General features: G+C 37.0%; 1 protein-coding gene across 2 annotated transcripts in view; it reads left to right on the top strand.

The window, feature by feature from the left end:
• Positions 1-23,861: 23,861 nt before the first annotated feature.
• ST18 (ST18 C2H2C-type zinc finger transcription factor) overlaps positions 23,862-24,824 on the top strand; it is a 166,308-nt gene continuing 165,345 nt past the window's right edge. The window contains exons 1-2 of one of the 2 annotated variants that reach the window (XM_058832378.1): positions 23,862-23,924; positions 24,225-24,360. In XM_058832378.1, the coding sequence (XP_058688361.1) occupies positions 23,886-23,924; positions 24,225-24,360 (175 nt within the window). In that variant the 5' untranslated portion in view covers positions 23,862-23,885. Of the gene's footprint in view, positions 23,925-24,019; positions 24,079-24,224; positions 24,361-24,824 lie in introns of those variants that run through there. The other variant, XM_058832377.1, reaches the window with a different exon arrangement.

Below are 24,824 nucleotides of genomic sequence, written 5' to 3'. Positions count from 1 at the left end.
GCTTATGTTGATCAATGAATTCACTTTTGAACTCAAAGCTTAATCTCTGCCTCTTGTATTCATCTTTGTATGACCATGCACCTTATTATTATTACTATTATTATTAGTAATTTATTTTCCCTCACCTTAAACAAATTGCTATGAGTACAGGTGACCTATTGTACAAAAACAAACAAACAAACAAACAAGCAAAAAAGACAAAAACCCAAACAAACAAAAAAGACAACAAAAGATCTGTTTAATTCCATTTCAAAAGATGTGTGCTATTTATAAGCCAATACCTGGCATTTAAATTTTTAATTTTATACTGGTAATTCTTGTTTTCTCCAATGTCCTGTCTAAAAGAGAAATCCATGACTGATTCTTGTTTCCTCATTTTTAGCTTGCACTGCTCTAAGAACATGCTTTTATTTAACTATAATACTTAGTCCTCTGCTTTTTTTCTCACTCTTCCATTTTACTCCTTTATGATTGCTTGGTGTTTTATGTTCATCTATACCTGCAGCTGCTATCACTTCCAAGTGTCCCTTAAGGAACTTTGACTTAATGCATATTTTAATTTAAAGTTCCACCCTCTCTTTTTCACTGACTTTTAAGACACTAATTATGTGATGATCAGTACACTGTGTTCATTATGCAGCGAGGCCTGTTACTCTTGTTCCTATTTATCACTTCAGGACAGTCACTCTTGCATGTGACATGGGTTAATCAGAGTGATCTATGCCAACATTAATACCCACAGTATAAATCTACAGAGAGCTGTGAATATTGGTGGGTGAAGTTTGGAAGAGACATTATCTGACTCATTTCATTCTGTCACTAATGTGAATGTGTCTTTTTCTGTCAGTCTTTCCCAGCAGGATTACTCAGAACACTGAGTTTTTCCCCCACAGTTATTTCCACTGGATGTTGTGTCAGTGACTGTTTGCTCACAGCCTGCACTACACCAGGACTTTAATAACAATTTTTCAACGAGATTGGTGAAAGAAAACACTGAACACTTAATCAGCAATCATCAATGCAAAACTCTTCATGCAAATAACCTAAAAAGCAAATAGGTATTTTGGCTGTTATATAAATAAGTATTTCCAAATTGCTGATTGCCATAAATTTTATTGGATACTTAGTCTGTTTTCCAAACCTCACAGCAAATGGATCTCAGTAAATTCATTTCACACTGGCCCACTCTGGTCCAGGCTTCCAAAACATTCCTACCATCTTATATGTCCACCTTCCATTCCAAGAGCCTCAGTTTTGAAGACTGGAAAGTTCGACCAGTTTTCTCCTCCCAGATGCATTCAAGAGTGCGCATTTGCCAGAACAGAAGTGTACTGCATTAATTAAATGTGTTGTTCCTTTGTCAGGTTTTCCCCCTCAGTTTTAACTAGTCCCCCTCCCCCCATTACTGTAGATATTAAATCCCTTCTAATACTTTCCTGTCTATGATTAAATTAGAAAACCTCAGGCCCTTTCTAGCCTTTGGTATTTCTCAAACTTTCTCAACTTTAGCTGAACTTTTGTTGCATTTTCTGGCTAATTAACAGGATGACTGTGGTATGATGGCAGGTATTTATGCTAAGTTGTGCTTGTGGGATAATGTATGGTTTTATCAAGAACACTGTGTAAAGTCTCTAACCTACCCCTTAACTTGTGACATATTTAATATGTTTAAGATAAGCATACACATAGATGTTTGCCTGCAGTAACACCAAACTTTAAGCTTCTGGTAGTCTAGAGCTTTTACCAAAGCTTTTTACATGATTTTTTTCAGTGAGATATTTTTACTTTTCAGTTCATTAAAGATATACTCAGAAGACCCATTGGGGGTTATGTTTGTTCCTGCTGCATTGCATAAATATTTGTAATCCATCAATTGTTTCAGAGATTAAAAATTATTTCCCATATTTTATGTATAAGGAAACACTATAAATGAAAACATCTTAGGCTTGGAACAAGAGAAAGTCCAAAACCTTTTTAATTTGCTAACTTTGTATGAGGTTTGTTCCAACATTCCCCCACTGAAAAATAACTTTTTGTTGTTCTCTTTATGCGTAAAATGTATGCAGAGTGTATGTTCAAGAGTACTAATAAGACACTAAATAAAAATCAGAGTGTGAGTGCTTGTTGAAGGAGGAAGTAATACAGAAATACAGACTTTACTCTTCCAGCTCTCTTTTTTCATATATGCCACTAGCGGGAAAGCAAATGCTAATTGCAATTCTTCTATGACAATTTGTATTATTTGTATAAGGAGGGTGCTTCAGATTCATAAAGTCAAAAGTGCTGAAACTTGTTCCTGGACACTTTCAACATAGAAATGAAGTGTTCTTGTTAAGGAAAGTGGAAGTCGTCACACACTCAATCATCCACATCACCTGAGACTTTAGCAAGCAGGTGGGCCACCATGGATGGCGGCTCCACTGAGCTGCTGGGTGCCCTGTGTCAACTTCAGACACACACACACTAAGGCTGATGTTTTCCCTTCTGGCTCAACCCTAGGTTTCCCTGAGCTGAACCTCAGGCAGGAAGGTTAATTAATTTCTAGAGTACAGTGACAAAATACATTCCAGAAGACTGCCTCCAGAGGGGGAACCAGAAGAAAGAAATGGGGCATTTAAAATCTTATGGTCTAAGTTTCCTGCTCCTCATGTGACAGCTTTGTCCAATGACTAAGTTAAGGATCTGCAATCTTCAGAAGTTGTTCTTTGGATCTCTCCACTGTCTAGGCAGGCTGTTGGTTCTCTTATCTCCCAGACTGCAGTTTCAACCTTCCTTGCTTCCTTATCTTCCAGTATGAGCCAGCTCTGAAACCTTCTTAAGCAGGTGAAAATTCAGCATATCTGGGTGAAAGTTCACAGCTTGTGGCCCAAGGCTTAAGCACAGTATGCAAAGTAACCAATTTCCTTCCTTTCTTTCATTTCTGGAAAGGGAAATTCTTCACAGGGATCCTATTCCAGAAAGTCCTACTGGAGAAAGTCCTACTGACACAGATTTGATGTTAAATTGTAACAAGTTTCACTTCTAAATCCTTCTGAACATATGCAGATATTATAGAAATTTGTTTTGTTCTTATTTGCTAAATACTATGCTATTTTAGACTAATTTTAGTCATGACTTATAAAAAAATAAATCTGATAAAGGCAATTCTAGTTAGTGTTGTGTGAAAAAGGATGAATGAATATGTCTTTTTTCTCCCCTTCTTTTCCTCTCATATGATATGCTGCACTGGTATTTAAGTTCTGGTGCAGGCCAGTTTGGGCTTAATCAGAGCTCCCCAAAGGAATGTGTGTGAGGCAGGAATTTTGTGCCATCTGCTGTAGGCAGACATGGACACTGAATACAGACAGCTGAAAACAGTCCACAGTGCTGTAACTTAAAAATATGCACTCAACATATGCATAACAGCATTTGAAATCTCATTCATTAATCTTTTTCTCTGAAGAGTATAAAACAGCCAAGGTGGGCCTGACAAGAAAAAGACAGTAGGAGGAAGATCTGAAGAACAGAAACCATGAGGGTTTTCTGAAGGAAGATTTATATGTTGCATAAGCCAACTATAGAATCAAATATTAACTGAACTATTAAAATGTTAATTTCTAAAACATATTCAATACTGAATTTGAGATAATATCAAGGAGACATTTACATGTTTTTTTCAGACTTCAAAGTCCACTTTTAAAGCAGTTTACAAGGATATTTTCCTAAATAGATGCCATGAATTTTATCTACTATTTTGCCAGGAATATTTTAATAAAATCATTCAATCAAAAGTAATTTAGCTTAGGAAAATACCTTTAAGCTCATAGAATCCAACAGAAAACCAATTTTCAATTAAGTAATACAAGTTTACTGGTGTTGCCTCTACTTTTCAAAGATGTATTCCCAAAAGGGCTACAGTTATTTGGGAGAAAATTCTTGGGCACTGCACTGAAATATAGAAGGGTTTTGCAGGGCCACAGTAAACAATAAAGATCACAAGGAAGAAGTAAATGCAAAGTAACCTGCAGGCAGTAAGTAAATCTGTGTACACTGCAGTGGAAGTTTTGAATATGAATCCATGAGAAAAGAAGAAGCTGCTGCTGAGGATAAAGTTGGTCACATGAGCTCAAAGTTTGTGGAAACTTTTGTGTCTGTGTAAGGGCCAGGTTTTAAGACCAGAGTTCTTCAAAAGTTTGTCATTATAAGCTTCCCTTTTGCATAGTGCCACGGTGCCCTTGGAGCTGTTTTTTTCTAACTTCAAACAAGTAAGAGTCTCTTTTTTCTGTTTAAAGGAAAAATTCTGTGAAATGATGTTATTATGGGTGTTTAAAAGAAGGTGGGAGCTGAGGAAAATGCTAAAGAAAGAAGGGTAAAATGCTAAAAAAAGAAGAGGAAAAGTTAATGTGAAACAGAGCCAGCTGGTGATTTTTAAATTACATAACAGAAACTTTAACAATGACCTTGGGTTTTGTAGGCAATTGAAACTGAAAGATGTTATGTAGATCCAGATGGGACATGTTATGTTGTCAAAATGAATGGTTTTTCTTAGATGATAAAACATGAACACATGACCTGTGGTGCTGGAGTGGCAACTTCCCTTTTGGCTATCAGTGAAGTAAAGCTGTACTTGTTTTCATTTTCAAGTTTGATGGGTAACAGCAGAAACCTTTATCTTGGACTTGAGGTAGTGATTCAGATAGGATGAATTAAAATACAGAAAGGTTTTCAAAAGTGAAAGTAATGTATTTTATTTTTGTCAATATGTTGTAGTCTCACATTAATATTTGTGAATAACTGAGGTGGGTGGGTTGCCCCCACACCCCATTCTCCATTTCTTTCAAATAGTTTGCAAAATTGAAAATATTTTTCTCGCACTCAATGTACAATTTTCATTTGTGGATACCTTAAAAAAAATGTCTCTCAGAGAAAAACTATCGTATTGTCAAATTCTTTGTCATAAAGAATAGATTGTGCTCTCCTAGAATTTTAGTCAGCCTCCAGTGGAGTTATATTTTTTTAAATATATGATAACAGGCAAATTATTTGAGCTATTAAATTCATTCATATCATCACATGTACAAAATACAAGGAAGATGAAGCTAGATGCTTGCCTTAGAAGTACATTTTAAATACTTTTCTTGTACAAGAATGTGTCCAAAACATTATTTTATGACTTGTTGAAGATGCAACTCCTGACAATTCTTGGACTTAATAACCACAGAGGGTCACAAAGAGGCAGGTGTAGTTTATATTCAGTTTTCTCCAATTTTGTGCAGAGAACTCTTGTGCAGGGAAGTCCAAAGCTTCAAGTCCAAATAAAACTGGATTAGAGGTATCTGACTCGGAGTTGCCATTGCAGCAATGTTTTGCAGAACAAGCTTTCCCTTGAAGTTTGTTCTTTTTTGTTGCCTTTCTGTTGTTTTTGTTGGTTTTTTTTATTTGTTTTTATTTTTTTGGTTTTTTACCCAATAAATTCTGACTTATTGACTCGCCTCTCTGCACTATTATCAGGAATAATCATTACTTTGGCAAAGGCTTCCTTATAGATTTTACATCGTTATAAAAAAAACCCAACTGCAGCACTGCTAGATGCGTGTTCAGTGTTTTTCCTTCTCTCCTTTTCAAGCTGCCTTTACAGAAATAGCCCAGGTGTTAATCTGTGCTATTTGTGCCCAGAGAGGTAGTATCTGGGTTAAATGAAGTAAGGGGCCAAAGAGAAACTGACAGTCCTATAAAGATGGAAACTTTGCCATATTCTGTCATCTGCACATCTTGCTGGGAAAATATTCCTCATCATGCAGAGCAAAAAAATTTAATTTTATCTCCAGATTAAATTTTTTTCAGGATCCTTACAGAGGAACAGTGGATACTGCTTTATGATTTTAATAATAGTGATCATGATAACATCTTTTTTCCCTCTCCCAAAACATCCATGAGATACTCCTTATTTTAAGTAGACAATAAAATAGGAAAGTGGCTGAAATAAAAGCATCTTCTCCATCCATTCTGATGAGTTTGAGAAGTGGGGAAATTATTGTCTTTGTAATTATACCCTTAGACAAAATTTTTAACTCTCTTACCATGTCTGTCATGACATGACCCCACTCGCACCATTCACCCATTTACGTTTCACATTCTGATTTTGCTTTTTCTCTCTTAATGACTATGGCAACAGAATGTTAATGGGCAGAATTTATGAATGCTAAGTACTAATAAGCTAACTAATATCTGAGCTCAAAATCAGCACCTATAGAAAGTTTAGCTTTCCTAAATAATCCCATAAAACATGAAAATTCACAAAAATAGTATATGTGTAGTTCCATTCTATTTGCAGAGCTATTGATAAAGTTTCCTGTTGATGTTCCCTCTCTGAACACTCACTCTGCTGAAAGTAGTGCCTTCTCCTGACTTTTAAGGTGGAGTTGAGTCATTTAGAATCACTGTCATCCCAGAAGATTTCACCACTCTGTTCTGGGATGTATGGTCTTGACACAGTAGCCTGACATTTTATGGGTGGATCCACCTCTTCTGTTTGAGGGTGAATCCAAAACCAGCTTCATTAAACTCACTCATCCTTTGGGAGAAATCATTGTCTGCCCTGCCTCCTTGTGAAGCTGTGCATTTCAGCAACGTCCATCTACCGTTGTGGGCAGACAAGTGTTGAAGTTAGGCTCCATTTTTCTTACTGGATGTTTGAAGGGAGCAGTCAGGAAATTCAGCTTTCTCTGACATCAGACAGCAACAGGATGAAATATCATGATTCATCAGCCAGATCAGAAATCTGAAAGATTCAAGCTTGCATTCCAGCAGAGGAGTGCCTCAGCTCCAGACCACCACAATGAATAATATCTCAGTACCACCTGCCTTCTAAGGCTAGGCTTTGCTTTCGTACCCACACAAGAGTTTGTATCCATAATCTCTGTTCCTTCAGTATTTCATTATTGAGATTGTGTCTTTGTTTTCTGAATTGCCACCTTTGCCTTCACTGTAAGAATGAGCATTCCAAATATCTCCCAGTCCTAACTTCAGCTTTCCTTGACTAAGTCTTCCCTGTATAGTTTAGTTCCTCTGAACAACTGTATTCCTGTAAAATTTTATTTCTATTTATTTGATTAATTAATTTAGAAATCTCAGTGCAAATGACTCGACTCCTTTGGTATCTGCATATTTTTATGTTTACCTGACTTTTGCCTTGTGTTACTGACTTTTTGACCTGGATGAAAAGTGCTGAAAAGGAAACACATAACTGCTTTTAATCTTGCTTCACAGGATTTTTTTTATGTTATTTTGTCTCTTCATGCATTGGCAGCTGCTCTGCTAAGGTGCTTGAAACACAAAACCAAGAGGCTCTTTCCTTTGATGACTTTCCTTCTTCAGAACACAAACAAATTTGATTGAGATTCCATGTAGAATAAAGCTCCTTGAGTGCAGCTTTGTGTCTCTTATATAAAAACTCAAGTTGATCTCCTCAGAATATTCTTTCAGAGATACTACTGACTGTTGAGAACTTCCTTTGGAAAAGGAGTCAGAAGTCAGATACTGAGATGTGATAAATGTCAGACATGGTTGCTTACATGTTACACAGACTTAAATGCACACCACAGTACCAAATGTGCATTTTTTTATTTCTAAATGTGTTGAATTATATCTAGAATGCCATGCCATGTCAGCAGTGAGGATCTGCCCACAAATACCTGTTTGTCTGAGCTGGGGTTTTCTCTATTCCAATGTACCTCTCTGTAGGAAGGTTGAGCCACCCTTGTCCTCTCTCTTAAGAAAAGTTAAGGTGGGATGAAGTGAAAAAAATGTTGGTAATGCCTTGTGGTGAAAGTCACTTTTTCACAAATATTCTTTGTAGAAAAAAGAATAAAAAAAAATAAATCCAACACTGTCTTCTAGAACTAATTTTTTTTTTTTTTTTTTTTTTGACTGTCATAATTTGAGAGAAGTTACAAGGGTCATATGTTTTGAAGAAATTATTTTAAGGTTTCTAGGGTTTGGATCATTTTTTCAAGATAATAGCAGGGATTCTGGTTTCCTTAGCTGACATGTTCTTTGCTATTCATGGTCACTGGGGACAACCTCACCCCTTTGTTTGGAGCCATGCTGGCAGCTGTTGCCTTCACTGCATAGTTTCTTGTGGATGACTTGTATAAGACTGTGATTAAGAATTTTAAGGCTTCTGGAATTCATGTCTTTAATACTGGCTTTGAAATGTTTTCAAAAGCACTGATCTTAGAGAAATTATTGCAAACATTATTTATCATGTCCAAATTCTTCTTGCTTGATGGATAAATTTATCATCATAACTTTAATTAAAACTTTAAATCATAAAGTGAATTCTGATATGTGTAGTGATCCTTAAATCTTCAGTGGTATAAAATGAGTACTACTGGAATTTTAGTGTAGTAAAGTACAAACCTGGTAGAGAAACCTTTCAACAATGTGTCATAAACCAGAGATATTTTTTCCCCCTTGTACTTTGAGTTAGTTTTAGATGATAAAACCCCCAAAACTACCAATACAAAGCACAGCACTGTGAGGGCTGCTATGCAGGAAATTAGCTACAACTTGACTACTTCTCAAATTATAATGCATTCCAAAATGCCAGCTGTGACATTCTCAGGAAATTTAATATTCTACAATACTGGAAAGTAAATGTACAAAGATATTAGTTATCTCCTAGGTGTTAAGATGCAATCCTCTCAAAAATGTCCATGTATAACTCAGGAATGTCTGAAAAGTGAACAAGTAAGCTAATCTGCCTGAGTTAAAATGGTTGTCCAGGTCTCAGCAACTTCTGGAAAGGGGCACTTTGCTGCTTTCTCTGCTTTTCTCTTCCTGAGCATTCCAAGTGCTTCATTTTCCTCTCTTGGTTCTCTGAGTAGGCTTAGCAGACACAAACCCCCATACTTCCATCCCTGAATTCTTCGCTTATTGTTCCTTCATGACAACTAAGAGAGATGATCAGAAGGACAGGAACAAGTGAAATAGAATCACATGAAATGGAAATGTCTCTACCTTATCTTGGCAGAGCATAAATATCTATACAGTCTTCTGAAGAAAACTAATTTTTCTATGTTCTGTATGCCATCAAGTGAAATTTGGAAAAGTTCCTTTTTTTTTCTGGGCCCTTTTAGGATCTGAATTTTATTTTTTATGGACATTTCCTGGTCACTTGATTTTAAGTTCTCTCTGAGGACATAAAAACATTGTTTTCCTTTCAATGTTTTACTGTGAAGAGAAGTAATTAGTTTTAGTGCATTTCCAGACAATATCTAGTAGCACTAATCTTAGGTAAGCAATTAAACTTATCATTACTTCTTCCTCTGTAAATTTAGTGAGACTTAAACAGAAAATTTTGATGAATATTTCCTTGATATTTGGTTTTAATACGTACCATGTATGTTTATATATAATACATCATTCTAAGGTGGACAATCTATAACAACAGTTTTGAGATAGCTAGCTAAAGAACAATAAACTTTTGAAAGCTTGTGTATACATTCACATATTTGTGCATGCTTTTGCTACTGGGCTGAACTGAAGCCTCTCACCATGGCAGTCAGTTGTTTAAAGTGATTGTGCCACAAACTGTAAACTGTGGCATAAAATCAATGTCCTTTGGGGTCTGGGAATTCCAATTAAAGGAAACCTGATATCTTGTGCCCCAAAATACCATAGTTTTGAATGATTTGGTTGCGTGGTTTTAGAACACCATTGTGCATATACAGAAGGTCTAGCACATGATGCAATGAACTCAGTACTGAGTCTGAGATGCCAGTTCATCTGTCATCGGTTCTTGTCTTCAACTAACCTGCTTAGGTTATAATAAGAGAATATAAAGTAATAAGAGAATATAAAGTAATAAGAGAATATAGGATTTAGGATCTCAGCTTACATGAAAAAAATCACCACACAGATATTTTACTTTAAGCAATAAAATTTGACCTGAAAAATCATGCCTGAACTGTTGCCACATGGAAATGCATATAAGGATTCTACTGAGGGCCCAGCTTCTTTACTCTTAAAAGGATACTGCAATTTTCACAGGAAAATCAAAGTTCAGAAATGCAGGAAAAAATAAGAAAACTATCCTGTGGTGCTGTAGTACCTGGGGCTCTTTTGGGGGTGAGCTTTGAAGCCACATTTGACACCAGCTGTTGTTTTAAAGATGCCATTTATCTTGAGTTGCTACTGGGGGTCATGATAAAAAATATGCTAATTCCTTCCCTTTAGATGTTATTCTTAGGTTCAGTCCTAACATCTTTCGTTAAAGTCTGGTGCCATTATTCACTGACAGTAGGTTTGCTTACTGGGAGTTTTTAGTAAGGTTCCAGTCACTGTCACAGCCTGTTGGCTCAGAATTAAATTGACACAGAACTTCCACATTATCAGATACATGTCCATCGACAGATCCACCAATAAATTTCAAAATAGTGGTAATGGTTTTATCAATGGCTATTAATAGATGATGGCTCACCAGTAATAAAGAGATTCCTTGGTGTTATGGGGTTATGAGGGCTAAGGGTTGAGAGATCTGCTGTGTTTTGAAGATGGCAAACTTCTGCTGACTGAATGTTCGGCATTGACAGCCTCCTGGTAAGAAATTAAAACACAGCAAGTGGTCTTCTGCAGTCAAGCTGAAGCTCAGGTTTTATATTCTTGGAAGGAATGCAACATATTCTATCTTCACAAGACAAAACAGCTAAAGAGAACTGAGACTGAAGACAGCCAAGGAGCCTGAAATTTCTGGATAAGTATTTTTAAGGTCTAACATTTTGTGCTGACCACAGAAAAATAGACAAATACTGCAACATTTCCTTTTCCAATCTTTTGACTCAGCCTGGTATAATTCATCCCACAGTGCCAGGTCTCTTAACGTTGTTGTCTTTTAACTAAATTGGTTTAGATATGCACTTGGAGCAGGTGAATCACATGTGAATCATTTAATGCATGGAGCTTGTCCAGAAATTCCATTCAGGTTCTTTTCTTCACATAGAAAGTTATTGTATAGGAGTATCAAGTCACATGGTTTAAATTGAATCAGGATTTAAACATATTCTGACAAATTAATGATGTATAATTAACTGTAAATCAGTTAACCGATTCCAGTCCAGTGCCAGCAGAACAGCAGATATACCTCACTAGACACAAAATTTTAATGAACTTACCAAGTTCTAAATATCCTTTTCATAAGAAATGCCAAAAAATTTTAGTCATGCACATGTTTCTTTCCCCCTTATATACACATCTTTTATGAATGGTTACTGGCATGGCCACATTTTTTGTGTTTCCCTGCTTGCCTACCCTGCTGGAGTTGGCTTTGCTCCTGCTTTCTGCAGTTCCCTCTCCTGGGCTGGGGGCTCCCTCTTCCACCACACCCTGTCCTGTCACCCATCAGAGTGGCTCAGTCTGCTCACTGCCTGGGACAAGGACCATGCTGTGTCAGATTTACAGAGGGTTGAAATGGCAGAAAAGAGATTTCTGCCAGTGCCAGACAAATTGAGTGCTGCTCTAAGTTCTTTCCTACTCCCAGGTCTCTCTCTGCAACCACAAACTTTCTCTTATCGCCTCTTATATGTCCTTTCAAGCTGACTCCTCTTATAAAAAACCCAGATGACCTTCTGTTTGCTGTTGAACCCATCTGATACTTATCCTGTGAAGTTTCATCACATCCTCTTTCGGGAATTCTTTCTGCATTACTTTGGGATATTTCATTGACTGTCTCTCACATTCACAATCCTATTGTATCTTCTGGTGTTACAGAGATTATGCTATCAAGGAACACCTGTGTGAAACTTGCCAGAATTATTCCCATCAAAATCTCAAAATCAGGGAAGAAAATTAACAAAGTGGCAGGAGAAGAAATTGAAGAAATGAGCAGCTAAAAAAAATGAGAAAATTCAGAAAAAAAGTGAAAGCACTAAAAGCTAATGGGATGATGTGAACTGCAGGGGAATGGGCCAAAGCTTGCTCAACCAATCCTTATTGAAATCACAATTTTCACTTCATCTAATTCCATCTCGGTATATCTGGCTGTAGTCAGTCATTTGCAAATTTTCTGGTTTTTTTGACTGCATTTCATTTGCTCATATCCCCTTACCAGACTGTTTGTTTTATTTTTTTCTCTGATTTCAAGATTTCATTCCCTTTTCTGAAAGGAAGAAGTGGCCAGAAACCAGGTTCCCACATGAGCACTCTCTCAACAGAACTGGGATCAGGAGGGAAATAAGATGAAAATCTTTTTGAGATTCCCTTTTTGCCTAGTCTTTTGGAGGTGGGTTTGTTCCTACTTTCTCAGTTCCCTACCATGTATTGTTCTATCCTCTGGTAGAACGGCGGTCCATGAGTCCATGAATCCATGAGATTAGGATGGCGACATCCCTTACCAATTACTTTCATGAGCAAAACAGACATGACTTATGAAAACTTAATTTAATGTATTTAATGAATCAGTCTATGATGAAAGCAAGCATTATAAATGCTTAATTCTTCTTTCTTTATTTTTCTTGTCTCAGACCCAGAATTTGAATTTTTCCTTCCCTGGAAATTTATTTTTGAGCTCAATGGAAGAGGAAGGAAGCCTATGTCAAGTTCAGCAGGAGCCTGTAATCCAGTCTAAAACATAGGTACAGTTGGGTAACAAGTAGCTTTATAAATACTGTGATAAACCTGCTAGCAAAACCTTTAAAACTGTGCTTTTGTAGTGCCTTTTTTCAGCATTCAGAATGCTTCTACCTTTTTAATCAATTTTTTCTGTTCAGATGAGCACATATAACCTGTAGCTCCTTGGCAATAATTAAATATTTAGTTCCACATGTGCTGATGGTGTGCTAAGGAAAGCTTACAGGTCATCGACTCCTAATTGTAGCTTGAAAATTGCCTACCTTTGTGCATCTTCAGGTGGTGAGGGAAGGCTCAGAGATTTTATGTAGAAGTGAAGCTGATGTAGGCTGGAAGGAAGTTGGAAAGGAATATGAAGTGACTCCTTCTAGTGAAACATCCACTGGTGTATTTAAGGGTGATCCATGCATTTGGAACTCTGTTATGGAAACCAAGCTAAATCCACCATGGAAAATGCAGTCAGAACCAGAAATATTTAGGATTTCACAAAGAAATAAAAGGGTTTTCTAGGGTGGCTTGGGGATTGATATTGTAGAAAAAGAATATTATGCCTTTTATAAAACCTATTTTTCAATAAAAATGCTGCCATTTTTATCTATTTACAGTTATTCACTGCTATCTCTATATGAGAGGTGTTTGAAATTTGAAGTATCAATATTCTATGGTAGTAAACTCACTAAAAATATTGAAATGAATGGAGCAGTCATCAAGAATTACAGATATAAGCTTCCTGCTATGTCTACTTATAGACCTCAAACCCACATTTAAATTAATTTCTTTTCTTAGATTATAATGTTCTTTTTTTCTTACCTTTTAAGACTTAGTATGCATTTATTAAACTCACACTCAAATTTAAGTTTTGAAGAACATGAGGATTTTTTGTCATAATCCATCTATGCTCTCCTTTCAAATTAATTTTGTATTCTTTATAATTACCATTGCACTATATACCTTGAAGTGTTTCTACTCTATTGTTTACACTACTTTAAACACTACTAGTAGTTTCTACTGGTGTGCTTAGAAAGCAAAACTTTTTTTCTGAAACTTTCATAAGTATCTTATTGCTTGTATTTCAAGGTTTGACTTTATTTGTCAGATTCTCTGACACAATAACATAAGCACATGCCAAAAGCATCATAGAACTATTCTGAAATGATTTTTCTCATAATACCAGTATTTCAAGCTTATAATGCCAAAAAAACTTCATTAAAAATGGAGATTTTGAAAAATATCTTTAAATTAAGCTATTTTCTCTGAACTCTTCTAACATCACTGGCTTCAATTTCAAAATTAAGTGTTCCAGTAGTTTCAAAACCAACCATTCTTGTTAAATAAAAGCTTGTCCTGATGAGGCTGCATTTCTTGTTTACTTTTCTCCCTTTTCTGTGAATGTATTTCTGTCAAGACAAAGCATATTCTGATTCAGCCCTCTGAGCAACTTAAATTCAGCTTTGAGCAATTATTTGAGCTAATTCAAAATGCACTGCAATAATACTACATATCCTGGTCTGTAAGTATCTCAAAATTCTGCAAGGATTTCTTTCAAGAGGTTAATTTATTTGATTATTAACAATTGCTTTTGTAAGGCAGAGCAACATATAATGTTAAGGACCTTTGAAAACAAATTTAATTACTCCAGAGTTTTTATCCCTTTTTAAAGAAATAAAGATCTGTTCCATTTGACCCATGAAATGAAGGGGGAAAAAACCTGATTTTGTTATGTCTTCAAACATAAAATTATTGACTATTTTCCAGTGTTATCAGTGTACTGATTTATTTTGAGAATATCATTCTCTTGAAGAACAGGGGAATGAATATAAAATAAGTTTTAGGTTATTAGGTTCAGTGTGATGACTACAGGGAAGTTTCTCAACAACTCACATTAACAGGGTTTGTTTTGCTTTCAACTTTTCTGTTTTCTGTCTTGCATTTTTCTTTCTTTCCTGTGTTCTTCAGTTTAGGTTTTTAGAAATTACAGCGATATGATTTTCAACAGCTGCCAGAACAACTACTATCTTTAGTTTATCCAGGATAAGTCCAAGTGCTGAATTAATTATTTGAATTAATGTATTGCTGTCAACACAGCTGTTCAACACTGCAGTGTTTCCTTACCTTGGTTTATATCACTATTAGTAGTGGTTTGCAAATGCTTCAAGAAGTAGTGCAGCTTTCAATCCATTCTGTGATGTATTTAGCCAAACTGACTATACTGCACTGCTGGAGAAAAAATAATGTTAAATTTTATTTGACTGGTGACTCAGAGCAATCCAGCTACAAATGTGGTGGAGAAATGAATTTTGAGACATTGCTCTGAGCCAAATCAAATTTAGAAACGTCCACATGCTGAGTGGATATTCTTTATCCTTGAGGATTGTTCCATCAACAGAAGTTTATGTACAAATGACAAATTATGAAATTTGATACCTGTGGTAACACAAATCACCCATCTAGCTGAACTTCTTTTGTCTTAAAATTGTAGCAACATTCTTACGATGGCAGTTATAAATGGCTAAAATAAAATGCTGGTCCCATAAGAAGTGTATATAATAACAAGACCAATTTAATGGGAAATAATTAATCCTTACCACTTCTAAATTCCTAGAACAAACTCTTTCTGAGAGGGAAGCTTAGAAGCTCAACATCTGTGTTATCTTCTTGGGAGGTACTTGGGATTTTCTTGCACATTTCCTTCCATGTACATCAGTGGAAGCCTAATATCCCTGAATTTTAAGTCTGTTTTCTATGATGTGGAATGGCACACTCCTCTGCCCATTTGTTTCCAGAACTAGTATTGTGTTCATGAGAGAGCAAATGGTAAAGACAACTTTCCTGATAAATGTAATTTACAGGATGTAAAGGCATCGGGTCATTTTAAGTGAAGAAATTATGTTCTTGTGTCTCCCCCTTGAGGTGTGAAAATACATTGACCAGAAATTGTTCATCAGAGCCACTGGAAAAGAGCACCCCACTTCATGAATTCAGATTTGTTCATTGCTATAAATTTTCAAATGTTTATGTTCAAAATTTTTGCGCTCTTTTAATTGAACTGTTGAGAATTCTCCTAAAGGTGCAGGGAAGTTTTAAAGTTAAATTTTGACCAGACTTTTAAGAAAACTGCTGCAAAGCTGAATGTAAATAGTTCCCAAAGATAACAAAATGCCTCTGAGTGTCAAAACTATTGAAGCTGCTGTGCAGCAGGAATTATAGTTCAGAGGGAAGTGAAGGCACAAAGCTGTCCTTCAAACATGGGCTAATAAGCATGCAGAATTTATCAACAGCAAACTCTTGAACCACTAAATTACTTCTGTCCTTGCAAGGCACTGATTTGAGCAGAATAAGCACACAACCAGAGCAATCAGTGTAGTCACAGAGTTTTGGTCTCCCATTTCAAAATAGAAAACAAAGTGTTTGAGGTGGTGTTTTGTTCCAGATTTTAGACACAATACAGAAAAAGAGGGAAAACTCCCTTTGACTTGGAGCCAAAGTGTTTTCTATCTGTTTCTCTAACTGCAATCCTACAAAGTCACCTGTTCTCTTTTAACCTGACAAAAGATACATTCTTATATTCTGTAATCTGACCCAGAAGGGATGCTCCTGGGAATATAATCTGGCTATGTGACAATGTAGGGGATTTTTTACTACATGGGATAAACAGAAAGAATGAGAGATGGGCTTCAAAACACTCTGTCATGTTAGAATAGAAGCAAGAGTCTAAAGTTTGTGTCCCAAGTGAATGCCTTAACCACAGAGCTTTAAAGTAGACAAATGTCTTTTTTGGTTAATAAATATCATAAGTAGAATAGCTTTTAACAGAAGACACTGCTAATAAGCAAGTACAAGATTCCTGATCTGGTAGTTAATGACATTCCAGAAATCTGAACAACACTTTCTTAGTATGCCGAAGCATGCTTAGTGTTTCTTAGTTTGATGAAGTGCAGATTTGAAAGCAAGAGTAATACATGCAAGGGAAAGGATCTTATTTGCAATCAAACATAAAACATTTGCACACCTGTCCAGACAAAGGGGCGGGGGGGGGGCGGGAAATTTCCAACATACCAGAGGTTTTCTGTAAAATCTGACATATCTGGTCAGAGAATTGGTTTTCCCCATTCGCAACTTGTCAAGAGACTAGATTGTTTAACTTTGTCCCCCATAAGTTCCACTTTCTTATTCTTGTACACAAGAAAGATGTTCAAAATACTGTTTGAAATACTATTTTTAATGCTTAAAGATAAAACAAATCAGAAAGTAGGTTTGTACTAGAGCAGCAGTATGCCAGATATGAGTTAATAGAAAGAAAAATGATATAGCACCTACATAAATCTGTGTAGATGTTGAATTGTACCTAATTTTTCTTGTTAATACATGAGATTGAATTTCTTTCTTATCTATCCTGACAGTATTTCAAGTTTGATTTAGAGGTTTTGCAGGAATGTCAGTTGCTCTTGCTGTATATTTTTGTTAGTAAAATTATAGTGCAAGTGATCCTATCTGTGCAAAATCCTATATTTGGTCATAAAGAGTGCCAAAAAAACCCTGTAGAATAAAAGTTATATTACGGCCAAAACAATAATAGAACAAGTATTTAGCACTATTTCTTTAGGAAATTTATTCAACAACATAATTTTGTCCTACAGAAACTACCACTGCAGACATGCAAGGCAAAATTTCAGTCTAAGATCCTAAGTTAGCATTTAAAAATATATATTTGAACTTTTTGGTGGAATATAGTGATCCAGAATAACTGGTGGGCACTGAGCAATAGACTCATTAAGGTGTTCCCTTTCCCACTACTGGAGAGCTAGAGAGCCAGCTGTCCTACTGTGACTGGGAAGCTAAATTGGTACAAAATTTGTACCTGTCTCCACTGGGTGGCAGCCCAAGCTTTTCGCAAACCAGAAAGCAAGCGCTGAAAAAACCATCATCACCCTCATATATCCGCACTTTTTAAGCCTCTTGAGACTTTTCTGTACATCTAGCGAGTCAAGTGTTGGCCCCTTCGTCCTCAGAAACTCATAGCAAGATGGTCTCTCCTACTAATGGCTCTCCAAAAAGGCAGTTCCCATATTGTTCTTAATTAGCTCGTGATTAGTTCACACAAACTCTTTTTTAAAGTGAGGATTCTGAAATGAACACCTTCCCCGTGAGGGCTCTCTACTCACAAAATTCACTGGAGACATCTAAATGGATTTAAGCAGCTTATCTGGAAACTGAGGGGGAAGCCACGCACTGCGTGCCCCACGCAGCCTTGTACTTCAATGCCCACTGAAGCACCTCTGAACAAAGTGAATCTTTGCCTCAGTGAGAGGCAGCACTTTTGCTCTGCTGTCCTGGGAGGCTCATGCCCGTGACTGCAGTCATCACTGCTGTCTGTTGTGTAGTCTCTGTAGGCCTCATGAGTGCTGAGCCTCTCTGTCTCCCGTGACACTCCCTGCTGAGGGATGCATTGCCAGGGCTCCTTCCTTCAGCCAGCAAGAAACACCAGTCTCAACAGCTGCAGGTGACACAGACCCCATTGTCTATTCAGGATGGTAAAGAGAAATTGCAGTGTCCTGGCCATGCCACATAAAAAGGAAATTTCCTTAGGTACTGGAAGTCTCTCTGTACTTTCTGTTGGACACAATTTCACTTTTCTCTCTTTTCACTAATTTTAATGGATTTAATGGATTTTCCAAGGAGTTGCATGGCCTCACAGCATGTACCATAGTTTAGTCACTGTTTCACTAAAAACAGTACAATACAAGAAAAAAAGAATTTATAAGACTCTGGTGTACAAGACATATTCTTTTCAACAGAAGTCTTCTAGTTTAACCTGTGTAACCTCGGATTATTTCAGATACTTTCAAAGATTCCTTTAGGAAAGATTGCACTGTTTTCCTTCAGTAGATAAATAAGGTAATGGATCCTTTCTTTTTCCATGGAGAGGCCCAGTAAACTGGGTAACACTGAAAAAGGACCCTAGCTTGGAGTTTGCCCTGATCTCACAATCACAGGTTAATGTGCTAGCAGCTTCAGAGCTGTGTCATGCAGAAAGTCACTTTGCATACCACTTTTCAAAGTCTTTTCCATCTCCTAATCTCTATCTCAGGACCTGAGAAATTTAGGAAATCAAACTCAGGCGAAAAATAACCCGTTAAGGAAAAGGATAATTTCTGAAGAATTTGTTTGCACCTTAATCTATAACCCTTACACTAAGTTTAAGGTATCAGTCTGAGAACCTAAGAGTCCTTGAAAAGTTTTCAGTTGTTTTCCTTTAAAAGTTTCCAGCCGAGTTGATTTGGAGATTGTCACTAAAATAGGTGCTTCATATCATAAAACACCTGAAGGAAAATGAAAGCTGTCTTTAGGTTCACAGGATGAAATTTCATTTCTGAAACAGAGGTGTTTCTAATAAACCTGTCTTTGGGAGCTGGATGATTTTTTTGTTGTTGTTGCATCAAAGCTACAATGAAAATATCTTCTTGCATTAGTTTCTTTCTTGTTCTTAAAAGATGGGAAGTATCAAAGGCTTCTGCACCCCTTTTGCAATGTAGACTGCCCCAGAGTCCAATGGCTTTGACAGTGCAAGCTGATGTAGCTGATTGTAGCCCACCAGGAAAGGTGCAGCTCTTCACACTGCCTCCTCAGCTGCACAGATTTCTCATACTCAAAACAGAGATATATCATTCCTAATGTCTGGAGTGGTGTCATGAGCTGTACAGAAATCCAGCCAGAAAAAACCACAGACCATCCCCTGGCAGTAAAACTCACCATGGACATGTCATCAGTGGCCACTGTGTCAGCCCTAGCCTGTTAATGCCAAAGCTCATTTGGCAGCATTTACTCAGAATTCCATGACTTACCTGGGGGTTTGTGATCGTGTCTGTGATGGTGATTACTGACAGCACTTTGAGAAAACAGGCTTTCAACCAGTGACAATTTTTGGAGGAACTTATTTTAAGAGTGAAACCTAGACTGTAATATTTTCTTCTAAAGGAAAAGAGAGCCAATATGGACCTCAGCTTTATCTCTAGATATTTTAACTGCACTTGAAATGTCTTCTACCCAGACAAATTGATAAATGCAATTAAATAATGCAACATACCAAGAGGAAGACTAATCTTTCTGTGCCTGTTGCTTTGTAACGTTATGCTGTCAAAGAGTCTTCTGGTGTTCTGTGGAAATAACCTGGTCTCTGCCTGCCCACAAGTGGGTCTCTGTCCCTCACCTACCTCATGAAAGAGGGCTTTCACAGTTAATTTTGTGAAGCGCTTTGTAATTACTACCTGACAGATGCCTAAATATGGGCCTTGGTTAGTATAATACAGTAACTAAAATGACCTTTACAGAACAATTTTCGCTGTAAAAACCTCTCCTCTCAGTGTGCTCTGCTTTAATGATCTCATCTTCTTTCCATTTAATTGTCGTCTCATACCTTTTGTTTCTTTTCACTGACCCTTCTGGACAACTGTTTTTGGGAAAGCCTTTTTATATATCTCTCTTTCCTTTCTCTCTCTAATAGATACCATCTTCTTTTAAAGAGGAGGCTCTCCCTCCCTCAGCTAAGTACTATCTTGGCAGGCAACTGGGGAGGAGGAGTCTTCTTTAAAAGGCTCTGAAATTGTGTTGTTAAAAAATATATATAAATAAAGCAACAAACCTTTTAATAGAGCTTTGAACAATCATCCCTTTCATTCCCTTATGGCCTTTTGTGCTTCTGGCTTTTTTATTATTTAGTGTGCTTAAAAAATAAAAAAAAAAATCCAAATGTTTTATGTTAAGCCATTAAGAGTTTATTTGGGTTGAAAATAAATAAATAAATGTGATGCTAGCAGTTGGGACTGTGAGCACATGCACAGTTGCCTGGCAGAGGCAACCTATAGGAGGCACATCAGAAGGCCAGAATAAGCTTCAGTAAAAGACCAGAACAAAAGCATCGGCAGCATTTGTTTCTGGTTTAGTACTTTTGCATGAGCCTGACTACTGGAGTGGTTTGCCCAGCTTTTATCTGTTTCAAATTCACCTCAGTCCCCTCAGCCCTCTCTACAGAATCACTCCAGACTGTAATTCATGGTAATTACATGGAACAGGAGGAAGCATTGGATTATTAAAAATCTTTCTTTGTTTTATTTTTTAAACCACCTGATGGGAGCATGTGGGTGTTTGGTATCCAGTGTGGCTCCTGGAGTTATGAGATACCTGTTTTATCCATGACCTGCCTGATTTTTGTGTATGTGTATTTTTATTTATTTTTTAAAGTGATGTGTATATTTTGTGAATAGCCAGAAGCAACACTTTGTTCCTTTTTTTCTTTCTACCTCCTTCCATTTTTGTTTGCTAGCTTTGCTTGTCATCCCCAGAAAATTCTGTATCAGACAGGTGTCCTGTCTGTGCATATTTAGTATCAATCTTTCTTCATCTCAGTTCTTATTTGGTGAAGCTATTTTGGACAGAGGGAAGAGTACTTGGAATTAAAGGCTTTAATATTAGTAAAACTAATTAATTAATTAATTAATTTGGCATATTAGGCTCACATCTTAGCTCCCATGTGAGGGATTTGGCAAATCAATATCAAAACTTAAACTTTCTAACTCTTTTTCTCCATGAGACTGAAGTATCTGGCAATTCTTGAAAAACACACATATAGACTGGAGCTGGTCTTGTTAAATTAATAGATTGCGAGAGCAGATTGGAGTAACTTCTAATCTGAGCCGGACTTTGCTGTCTCAGTTTTGAGACTCGTGAATAAAACAATCTGATAATCCTTGTGAGGATGAAGGGAGTCACTGATGTCAAAAATTAAGGGAACAGGCATCTATCTCTAGAAAGGATTCAGAGGAAGGACAGTGACTAAAGGCCACCCTTCAGTGAGTGCCATTTTGTGTGTGGGATGTAGAAAGCCAGGTTGCAAATGACGAAATAAAGTTATGGCAAACATAACCTCGGGTGCATCAAAGAACAGAAATCCACAGCATTAAACAAGAGAACGTGAAACTGTCTCTCTAGCACAGTGACATCTCCACTTTTTGCTCTCTTCCGACAGTGTTGCTGATTTTTATAAAATCATAGAATATCCTGAGTTGGATGGAATCCACAAGGATCAACAAAGTAAAAAAAAAAAAAAAATTCTCTTGGAATTATATGAAGAACTGTTATCTGAACAAAATTTTAATTGCTAGATTTCTTTAACTCATGTAATTTGGTAGAGTTCCCTATAAAAGTAAAGTGTACCTTTCAAAAGTTTGTTACAGGATCAGGAACAGAGAAGAAAAAATCATCAGATACTTGGGCTTGAGAGTCTAAATGTTTTATAGACCTGGCTCTTGTGTACAGCCTTCAGTATGTTGGTTCTGACCTATTCAAAAATAGGTTCTAAGCCTCAGAAAAAGCTTAAGAGAAAGATGTAACTAAGGTTTTTCCAGTCCATAAAACAGGGATTATAGACTTTCTGACTTCATCGTGATACATGAAAATAATTAACTTACTACATTCTGCAGTATTTTAGTAGGCAGGACATGTGCTCCTGACACACAGAAAATCAAGTGGAAAATTGAGGTTATTTGGAAAGGGGAAGCCTGCATGTATACTTTTCTATAGTACATTTCTAATTTTAATGACATGAGAAGAACTTATACTGTAAACTTGAAATATAAAAAAAAAACCCTGAAGATCAGTGGAAATCTTCCTATTGGCTTTTTATAGACTAAAAAGCAATAACAACTGGTATAGTATCTTCAGCTATTAAGGACAAGTGGAAGTTCACTTGATATCTGTAAGTAGATGCTTTTGGAGAATGGAGAATTGCTTGACAAGGCACAGCTCTAACTGAAAATTGGTTGATGGTTAAATACTGAGAAACAATCATATTTTTTTAAGAAATCCTAAGTTACTTGGACATTTTTACTTGCAAGATCATTCACCATTAGTATTTTAGAGATATTGTTTTCAAGTTTGCATGAAAGAAATGTATCTAGGTATTTCAAGGGTTTATGTATTTCTAGAAAACCTTTACATTTTAAAAGCTATAGTTTTGTTATCCAATTATTGGTTATGGACCATTCAGCTATTAAAGAATACCAGCAGTTGAATGTGGTTTATGTCATCCCTGGAATATAGATTTGGAATAACTTATGTCACAAACCTATAAATGTTTATAAAGGTGCAGATCAAGATCCTATAAAAAAAAATTCCGACCTGAATTTATTTTACATCATAATGTCACTATGTCTCATATTTTTCTGTCACAAACCTACATTTCAGGTGTTTTATAACACCTGTCTTTTAGACCTTTGAAAACATATCAAAAAAATATTTACTAAAGAAATGTTAAGGCAAAAAAGTCAAGCATGTGAAGAGATACCTGGGAGATAAGAAGTGAGGATGGTTTGGATTGTGTGGCAAAAATAGGATTCCAGTGCTGGTCTGACAGTTAAAAAATGAAATTACAAAGGGATTAATGATAACAATTATCCTTCCAAATCTGGAAACAGTTCTTTATGATTTATTGTAAGTATAAGGAAAGGCACTGGAGTGGCTTGGTGTGAGTAGAGGCCAGTGGTCAGTACTGGAAGTGTTCGGTCTGTATGGTTTTTCTCTTCCTATAGGGGACTGAAAAAGACATTTCTGCTTCTCTGCCAAGGTGTGGCTTTGAACTAGTGTGGTAAGAATTTACAAAGAATAGATGAATTTAGACCATTTTGGATTTTTTTCTGGTCATGAAATAGATTAAGTCATTCAGTTTCTGTGATGAGTCTGGAAGATTGTGAACTAACTTCTGCTACATAACTGAGCTCCAGGATTCCAAATCTAGATCCTGCAAAAATTCCATATGTTCCTTTTAGCTCCTTTCTGGAAGAAAATTAAAGTTATAATGAGGATAATCCTGTGCAAGGACTATAGCAAATGCACCAAGTAGACTGAAGTTCTGCTTCAACTTGATAAAGCAAATAAAGCATAATGTTAAGACAGAGAAAGAGTAACACCCATCTCCTCCTCCTCCTCCTCCTTCTCCTCTGCACACACACTACTTGTTTACAAAAGTGCCTTGTAGTGACTGCTGGTGGTGTCACTCCGTCCCATGCCCCAGAGCTATCACCGGGCCTCATGGGAGATGTGACTACAGCATCGGACATGGGACTGTTTGTTCACTCACTTTCTGTGAAGAGAGTTTTGAACTGTGTTTTGAATAGACAGCATTTTCTTTGTGTGGTTGGTAAATAACACAGAGCAAAGTTAGTCAGCAAGTTGCATAGCTTCTGCATTCTGATTCTTTGGAGCCCTTTTGTACCAAGCTTGACAGGATGTTTTTAACAGAATGTGACCTCACTGGAATACCAGAGGTAAGGAAAAAAGTTATTGGGGCTGTTGTGGAATATTTTGCACAGAGCTGGACGAAAGTACTGCTTTAAAATGCCTTTTGGAAAGAAGAAGTCTCATGGTGAACCAGTCAACACCTTGTTTAGTGAAAATCAATGTCTTTCAGTCCTTCTTAAGTTATAGGAAGTTTTAATGATATTTTCAATTTCCCACAAGTGGAAAAAGAGGCTGATTTGCAAATCTCAGAACTATTATGAACTTGCTCATTGAGCAAAGGCCCAGTTCTAGAGACAGACCATCAAAATGTTTTCTTTCTAACACAGCAGACAATAAGCAGATCAGATCCAGTTGTTCATCCAAGTCCTAGGAGCAGCAGCGTGAGTATCGGAGCGGTGGCAAACCCAGCGAGACCAGGCGACAGCAACCTTGCGGACAGCCGTCCTCAGTCCCCGGGTGAAGGTAAGGGGAGAAGCGACGCAAAGCAGAACCATGGAGCTCTCTGGGCAGGGCCAGGAGCGGGTTTCCATCACGGCCAGTGAAGCTGATGGTGTGTGGAGGCAGAGCAGAGGGGGTGCGGTGCCCTGGGGGCTGCGGGCGCTGCGGGCACCCCCTCTCCTCCCTCTGCTGGCCTGCGCACGGGCACCAGCACCTCCGGGCTGAGGGGGTTTTATATCCAGGATGTAGAAAGGTTTTTATGGAAAATGAAAGAAAAATGCACAAAATAGCTTCGTGAATAATAGGGAACTTGCTGTTATAAAATTGAATTAACAATATGTTATCTGCTTTACTATCTATTTCAACAGAACAACAATGCTTCATTGTTTTTGTGCTCAGCAGTTGTCGGGGTTTTTCTCCAGACAGTACAGGTGAATGAAAAAAATTAAGTTTGTTTAGAGCCATCAGTGGAGAAGTGAGAGGAAATC

Source organism: Poecile atricapillus, chromosome 2 (assembly GCF_030490865.1).
Source record: "Poecile atricapillus isolate bPoeAtr1 chromosome 2, bPoeAtr1.hap1, whole genome shotgun sequence".
NCBI classification, from domain to species: domain Eukaryota; kingdom Metazoa; phylum Chordata; class Aves; order Passeriformes; family Paridae; genus Poecile; species Poecile atricapillus.
Note: the sequence above shows the minus strand (reverse complement) of the source record. Positions and strands in the feature narration are given on the sequence as shown.